This window comes from Antechinus flavipes, chromosome 1 (assembly GCF_016432865.1).
Source record: "Antechinus flavipes isolate AdamAnt ecotype Samford, QLD, Australia chromosome 1, AdamAnt_v2, whole genome shotgun sequence".
Classification (NCBI taxonomy): domain Eukaryota; kingdom Metazoa; phylum Chordata; class Mammalia; order Dasyuromorphia; family Dasyuridae; genus Antechinus; species Antechinus flavipes.
The window spans coordinates 190,687,981-190,696,737 of NC_067398.1; the positions used below are offsets into that span (position 1 = coordinate 190,687,981).

Here is an 8,757-nt window from a genome sequence, read left to right on the forward strand (position 1 = left end):
TTGATTTTACCTTTTTAATCAATTCTCATATACTCATTTTTCTCCTTGCTACCATTTGTTACAAGTTCTTTTGCCTGGTGTGTGGCAGTAACCTTCTGGATGGTTTTCCTGCTTCAAGTCTCCTCATCCTAGTCCATCTTCCACTCAACTGTCAAGTTGTTTTCCTGAAGCAAAGATCTGGCCATCCCATCCAATATTCCCGTAAACATTTAAATGCCTAATGTGCTAAGCCCTGGGAATACACTTAAGAAAAATATAGTCCCTGCCTTTGAGTAGCTTACCATGTAAAAGGGGTGGAGAACAATATACAAAAAACAAAGCAAAAAAGTGGGGGCAAGAGCCATCTTGTTCCAGGTATTGAAACTAGACAGAGCAATAGAGGCAAAATGGACTGAGTTTCTACTTTCTATACAAAAAAGCAAGGAGAGAATTTTGCTACTTCACCCTCCAGCTTTCCAAAGGAGAGAGAAAGCTGAGAAAAAAGTAATGTCAATTTAGGCTTGTTAGTAACATAGTGATAAGTTTAGAAGGGATGAGCCTCTGGGGAGGAGCAGATATGTTGTTTCTACCTTTAAAACCAGGCAAGAATACAGTGGAATGGCCTTGTTAATTCCTATTAAGTAAACTTAAACTCCCTATTACCTGCAGTATCAGCCAGAAAAACTTGTGATTACCTTCAAAATCGAGCCTCTTCTGTCTTTCCATTCTTCTTGTATATTACTCTCAGGCTCTAGATAATCTTGTGAATGACCTTGAAGATACTCCATTTTCAGATTCTACTGGAATACTCTCCCTATCCCTTTACCTGCTGACTTCCTGGCTTCCATCAAGTCCCAGCTAAAATTCCATCTTTTGCAAAAAGCCTTTCTTCATACCCCTTAATGCTGCTTTCTTCCTTCCATTGATTACCTCCAACTTCTTGTCACATAGTTGTTTTCATGTTGTTTGTTTAGGGTGTGGGCTACTTGAGAGCAGTGATTATCTTTTCCCATCTTTATTTTCCTCAGTACTTGGCTGCTCATTGGCTGATTGAGCTGGCTGATTTTTCTCAGGATTCAAACACAATTCTAATTTCAAGTATGTTGCTAGGAGATATTGCTTCTCTCACAGTGGTCAAGATTATGTTGATAGAGGCTCCAATAAACTTAGCATTTTAAACAAATTCAATTTTAGGAATTATTTGTCCAAAAATCAAACAGTTGGGAAATAGGTAGCCAAACATTGCTAAGCTCATAAAATAATCATGCAACAATATTAAATCATTACAACAAAATAATCATTATCTAGAAGACACTTTCAACATAATTCTTGAAATTCTTAAAATTTATTAAATAATGTTTTCTTATTTAGACTACTATAACAGACTATCTCTTTGGAAAAAGTAAATGAATAAAGGTGAAAATTTTTAAAAATCTATAGATAAAGATACTTTTTTCTATAGTAATATAGTTAAGATGTATATCAGAATGGTTGTATTTGATAAAGTTGATAAGTAATAATATTAGTACATATACTTAAATTTCCTTTTTTTTTTTTTTAAATAACTTTTTATTGACAGAACCCATGCCAGGGTAATTTTTTACAATATTATCCCTTGCACTCACTTCTGTTCTGATTTTTCCCCTCCCTCCCTTCCTCCACCTCCTCCCCCCTCCACCCCCTCCCCCAGATGGCAAGCAGTCCTTTACATGTTAAATAGGTTACAGTATATCCTAGATATAATGTATGTGTGCAGAACCAAAGAGTTCTCTTGTTGCACAGGGAGAATTGGATTCAGAAGGTATAAATAACCCGGGAAGAAAAACAAAAATGCAAGCAGTTTATATTCATTTCCCAGTGTTCTTTCTTTGTGTGTAGCTGCTTCTGTCCATCCTTGATCAATTGAAACTGAATTAGCTCTCTTTATCGAAGAGATCCACTTCCATCAAAATACATCCTCAAACAGTATTGTTGTTGAGGTATATAATGATCTCCTGGTTCTGCTCATTTCACTTAGCATCAGTTCATGTATATACTTAAATTTCCTAAATTGATAACTTTAATTATCAAATTTTATTTTTCTCTTTCCACCTTAACTAAAACTTTGTTAAAAAACATAGAAATGTACTAAAATGTGTAAAAGAAGGATTTAAATATTATTACCTGCTTTTTTTTGGTTGCAGATAAGAATGTGCCTTTTAATGAGAAAACATCATTGGTGAACATCATAGGAAAAAGCTTATGATTAAGGAAGAAGAAGCCAATATCAGTCACAGCATGGGGGGTATTTAAGTTATGTATATTATGACTTTTAATTTGTTGTTGAAAAAAAATACTGTATCAGTTTGTTGCATCTTTGTATATATAGGAATGTTCTATTATAAATGAGTTCAAATTTGAAAAAAAGAAATGCATTATAATATAAAGCTACTTGAAAATTACCATTAAAATAGTGTTTTCATTTTTCTTTTCTTTACTGTTTACCATGTGGTAAACAGTTTCTGTTTATATGCTAATCAGCTAATGTTAATTGTTTTGCTGGTATAATGTTTTAAGTAATTATACTTGTAAGTATCCATTGAAGTGCAAATTCTTTAATATAATTTGATTTTTTTTTCCCCAACAAAATGTATTTCCCATTTTTGGGGGGAAATGCCAGATGTACTGCTTTGTTTTTGACTATTTTTTAAACTATATGACTATATGAGCTATTGTATGCAAAGCAATAAATGTGATATTAAATTGTTTTAAGTGTACTAAAAGAAATGTGGAAGGCAGTATCATTTGAAGATAAAAATTTATTTCCAAAATAACTCTAAAATTTCTGTGCTGTTATTTCAATAATACATATTTCTCCTCATTTTTAGAAAAGTTTTGTGACATATTACATATTATTAATACTGCCATCATATATAATTCTGTAATTTCAAAAATTGAATATATATACAAGATATTAATTTCAAGAACTTTAAAAAATTTTGAGACTTAAGATGTTTTCAGAAATCATTGATTTCAAAGATTTTTCACTATATATTTTCTTTACATAATGTGAGCAGATGCAATTTAATATATTAGAATGAAAACTTGAAATAATTGCAAAAATGGTAAGGGTAGGGGCTGTAGTGATCATTGACATTTATATATTTCTTTAAAATATGCAAAGCATTTTTCATAGATTATCTCATTTCACTCTGATAACAATACTGTAAAGTATATTATGTTACATAATTTCTTTTATATGTAGTCATGTATATGTTCTGTTATGGCTATTATTTATAGTAACTATTTTCATTTTACTGATGAGGAAACTGAGGCATTGCCACATTCATAGTAGTAAACATTGGCATTTGAATTCAAATATTTCTGCCTTTGAGACTACGGTATTATCTGTTGCATTGTGGTACCTGTCAGGGATACTAAAATAATGACAGTGAAGAATTAAGAGTTAGGGGAAAGAAGTTCTGCTCCCAAGATGAGAGAGTGAGGAAAAAAAATCCTCAGAAATCTTCCCAAATTCCCTTCCAAACCACCAGAAAATATCAGAATTGAAACAGGCATAGGAGAACAATCTATCAGCCTGGCAGGAAAGCTCCCAGCCTGTGGCAATATGCCAAAGGAGCTCTTCTCCTTCAAATGAGCAGTCTTGTGTATCACAGCAAGGTCCTGCCCTAATGACCCCAACCCCAGTACAAGCCATCAGTAAGGCCTTGACCCAATTTCTGACCAGTACTGTTGAAGACCCTCCTTGGGGCTGACCAGAGAGTGGGACCCTGTTCCTGGGACCTACCCTTGAAAGACCCTATTTCCAATCAACAGTGGCCCTGACTTTGGGGCAGACCAGCAAAAAGATCTGTCCTCCCGGACCAGCTACCAGAAAAACTCTGTTACCATAGCAACTCAGCAGCATTGCCCTACCCCTGGAGCATGACAGCTGCTAACCCTCACATCCAGGGGAGGCCCCTTTTAATACGAGTCAGAGGGGAAGCCTATCTTCCATAGGAAACAAGCAGGTAAGACCTGAAGCCAAAGGAAAGCCAGCAGTAAGACCCAGCGCCCCAGCAGAAAAAGCTCAAGACAGGAGCCCAACTCACATAAAAACACCACATCACAAAAAAGGCAGAAAAATGAGCAAAAAACATACCAACAAAAAAAAAACAAAACAACCTTGACTATAGAAAGTTACTATGGTGATAGGGAGGATTAAAGTATAATCTTAGAAGAGGACAATAGGATCAAAATGATTATATTGAAGCCACAAAGAAAATATAATTTAGTCTTGGGGCCAAAAAGAATTCCTGGAAGAATTTAAGATGAGATTTTAAAAAGAAAATTAGAAAAATAGAAGAAAATTGGGGAAACAGATAAGAAGAATGCAAGCATCATGAAAAAAGAATCAATAGCATGGGAAAAGATATACAAAATTTTTCTGAGGAAAAGATATCCCTAAAAAAATAGAATTGACCAGTTGTAAAAGGAAGTATGAAAACTTCCTGAAGAAAATAATCCTTTAAATTAGATTTGAACAAGTGGAGACCAATGACTCTATGAGATATCAAGCTATGATTAAAAACAAAACCAAAAAAGGAAAGAAATAGAAGAAAATATGAGATTTCTCATTGGAAAAAACAGTTGACCTACAAAATAGAACCAGGAGAGATAATAAGGATTATTGAACTACCTGAAAGCCAAGGTAAAAAAGAAAAAAAGAAAAGAAAAAACCCAGACATCTTTTTTTTTTTTTAATTATCAAAGGAAATTTCTTCAATGTATTAGAAGCAGAGGGCAAAATAAAAATTAAAAGAACCATTCCCTGAAAGAGATCCCAAGGAAGCAAAACCAAGATGGTGGTGGAGTAAAGGATGAGACTCATCTGAGCTGTCTCCCAAATAACTTTAAATAATGACTAAACAAATTTTAGAGCATCAGAATCCACAAAAACCCAGAGTGAAACAATTTTCCAGTAAAGACAATTTAGAAGTTTAGTAACTTCTAAATTGCCCAATGGGGGAGAGCAGTGCAGGCTGCACCAACACAGCTCTGGTCCCAGCAAACTAGCAGTGGGCCTTGGGGCCTCTGAATTAGTGGCAGCAGCAGTGGTTTCCAGACTTTTCCCCCCACAGAAGTCAAAGACAACTTGGAATGTCAGCAGGAAAGGTTTTTCACGCTAGAGTGTGAGGGGAGCCTCAAAAAATCAGGAGTAAGCCTTGGGAGTCACTGTATTAGTAATGGTGACAGCAGTAGCATATGGAGGCAGCCTCTACAAGTCTCAGCCCACAGATAGTAAGGAGGTCAAACAACTGGTCAAAGGCGATTACCGGAGTTTCTTTGCTAGCTTTGAGGCAGGACTCTGTTGCTTTGCCTATACTCAGATCCAGGACACAGTTCTAGGGTAAAGAGGAGCACTAACCCACTAGAACTTATAGCCAGAGTGGATTGGGAACCTCCTCACAATTCCAGTATAGAAAAGAGTGCTTGTGTTCCCTCACAGACCAAAGCACAGGCCAGAAAAGGTGTAGACACACCTGTTGGATCATACAATTCTGGAAGAAATGAAAACTCACAGGTTCTAGAAGATCTTTGAAAACAGCTGCACAAAACCTGGAAGCTTGGGACATTGCACCCTCTACCCTGGAAACAGCCCTACTTTAATAAAAAGTTCCTAAAAGAAAAACTCCTAGGAGCATCATGGCCAAATTCCAGCACTCACAAATTAAAGAGAAAATATTACAAATAGCCAAAAAGAATTCAAATATTGTGGAGCTACAATCAGGATGACACAGGATTTGGCAGGTTCCACATTAAAAATAAAATATAACTGGAGGCAAAGGAGTTAGGATTATAACCAAGAATCATCTACCCAGAAAACCTGAGCATAATCTTTCGGGGGTGGGGCTGGGGGGAAGGAAAAGGGGAGAGGAGGACATGGACATTTAATGAAATAGAAAACTTCCAAGCATTTCTAATTAAAAGACCAGAGCTGAATAAAAAGTTTTGACCTCCATATATAAGACTCAGAAAACATCAAGGTGAAGAAGAAATCTGAAAAAGAAAACATCTAATAAGGTTAAACTTTATATATATGCCAAGATACTATTTGTAACTCAGTAACTATTACTGTAAGAGCAATATGAGAATATGTAGACAGAGGGTGTGGATATAAGTTGACTTTGATGGGATGATATCCCAAAACCAGAGGGTGAGAAAGAACATTATCTTGGAAGAAGCAGAGGAGAGATTGAATGAGTTGTTATCCCACATAAAAGAGGCATGAAAGAGCTATTTTAATGGAGGAGTAGATGATGGCATGGAAAGTTTATACCTCTTTTGGCTCATAGGGAATAATATCTACACTCAGTTCTATATAGAAAACATCCTTTTAGGAAGTAAAATGGGGACACATAATGGAAGAGGAAAGGAGGACTGACAAAAAGGAAGGTGTTTTAGGGAAGGCAATAGTTAGAAGTAAAACACATGAGAAGGTGAGGATGAGCGATAAAAGGGTGATAAACAAATGAAAAATAGGATGGAGGGAAATAAACATTCTTCCATAAAATGAAAGTGGATAGCAGAATGTATTAAAACCAGAATTCTACAATATATTGCTTATAAGAAACACATTTGAAGCAGAGAGACGACACATGGAGTAAGGGTAAAGTAGCAGAATCTATTTTGCTTTAGCTGAAGCAATGAAATTAGGCATAGCAATCATGATTTCAAACAAAAAACAAAAATAGATTTAATCAAAAGAGATGAGGAAGAAAAATATATTTTACTGAAAGGTACCATAAACATTAACATGTGTAACATATATTGGATTGTTTGCCATATATGGGAGGGGATGGGGGGAAGGAGGAGAAAATCAAGACTATGCAAGGGTCAATGCATATGAAAAATTATCCATGCATATGTTTTGAAAATCAGATTAAAAAAATTAAATAGTGGACAATGGAAAGAGATTAAACATTAATTTGAATTAATTCTAAAAAGGTTAGAGAACAACTAGAAACAATCAATAAATTCATTAAAGAAAATGACATGAAATAATATACCAAAAATTATGAGATGGAGCCAAAGAAGTTCTTACAAGAAAATTTGTGATTTTAACAGGATTAATATGAATATGGAAATGACCCTTTTGTCAAGTACTAAAACTCAGAATGAGCTGAAATTGGACAGAATAAAGAAGATCCTTCTGTTTGTATTTCATTTTTCTTACTTTGAAGGGGAAGAAAAGGATTAAAGAAGGAAATAGAATACTGCTTGGAGGTGGTGGGGAGGGAGAAGAGGAGCGCTAACATAACTATTAATTCCTTATCTTGCTTCTGTTTTCTCTCTGAAAAAGAATGACTTTTGTTTTAGAGATGGCAAGTGTGATTTGGAATAAAGACCACTGAGACTAAATTCAGAGGATCTGGGTATAGATAGAAACAATTGCTCAGTAGATGTCAATTTCTTAAAGTTTGAGGAAAATATAAGTGGGGGACAGTTGAAGAATGCAAATGTTTGCATGTTTTTCAAAAATTATAAGATTATCAGAAACTTTAGAATCAAGCCTATAAGTCAGACTGATTCCTGTTAACATTATATGACAGTTCATTAAAGAGAGAACTAGTGAACATCTGGAAGAGAAATCAGTGATTACAAAGAGCCAACATGGTTTCAACAAGAACAGATCATATTAATCTTAATTTTTTTTCTTTTTGGATAATCATTAGCTGATGATGAGGGGAAATTTATATATACATATGTGTGTGCTTATGTAAATAGACTTGAAAACTTATTAGTGACAGGTTAATGAAATATCTTTTGTCTGAGTATATATGTGTATATATACATAAATACACATATGTACATATACATATGCACATGTATGTCTGTACATTTACTGAGAGAGAATCTAGATTAATGAACTATGTCATGCTATTGTTTGAAAGAAAAAAGAGATATGGTTTAGAAAATGACTGAATGGTCATATTCTAAATAGTCATAACTGGTTCAACATTAGCTTGGTCCCATAGTGTATCTGAGATTATGATTGATTCTTTACTGTTTTTTGTTTGTTTTTTGTTTTTTTAGTGAACTAAATAAAGACATAGATGAATTGTAATTAAAATTTGCAGATGACACAAGCTGCATAAAATAAACACATTAAATGACACAGAGTTAGGATTCAATGATTTTGACACTTTTAAGTATTAGACCAAATATAATGAGGTGAAATATAAGAGGATAAAGTTTAATGAAGTCTTTGATTTAGTTTAAAACAACTTTACAAAGGGATATTGTTAAAGAGCATTTTGCTTGATGAAAATGGAGATGCAATGAAACAAAAAGAAAAGAAAAAAATACATAGACAAACACACTAAGTATCTATTGCAATTATTTTTGTGGTTATCAAAGAACTGGAAACTAAAGGAATGCCCATCATATGGGAAATGGCTGAAGAAGTCTATGAATGTAATGGAATAAGATTTTATCTAAAAGAATTGATAAAAAAAGATGATTTCAGAGAAACCTGGGAAGACTTGTATGAACTGATAAAGAGTAAAATGAACTAGGAGAATGTCTTACAGTATATCTTTACAACCTTCTTGGGCATTACTTTCTATTGTCCAACAAAAATGACCCTTTTATTGTTTCTTACATATATTCAACATTTTTATCATTGTCTTGCTTTTACACAGGCTATCCCCGAATCTGTAATGTACTCTTCATCTCTACTTTTTAGGTCCTCTGGTTTGCTTCAAAATATAGTTCATGAATTACTTGAGGAATTTT

The 8,757-nt window shown here is 34.2% G+C and overlaps 1 protein-coding gene across 2 annotated transcripts in view; it reads left to right on the forward strand.

Annotated features, from left to right (window-relative positions):
- The window catches only part of FAM174A (family with sequence similarity 174 member A), a 30,205-nt gene extending 26,063 nt beyond the window's left edge, over positions 1-4,142 (forward strand). For both annotated transcript variants that reach the window (XR_007953246.1, XM_051994229.1), the window contains one exon: positions 2,163-4,142. Coding sequence is in view for 1 of the 2 variants with exons in the window: in XM_051994229.1 (XP_051850189.1) it covers positions 2,163-2,166 (4 nt within the window). In the remaining variant the exon portion in view is untranslated. The remainder of the gene's footprint in view (positions 1-2,162) is intronic.
- The last annotated feature ends 4,615 nt before the right edge of the window (positions 4,143-8,757 follow it).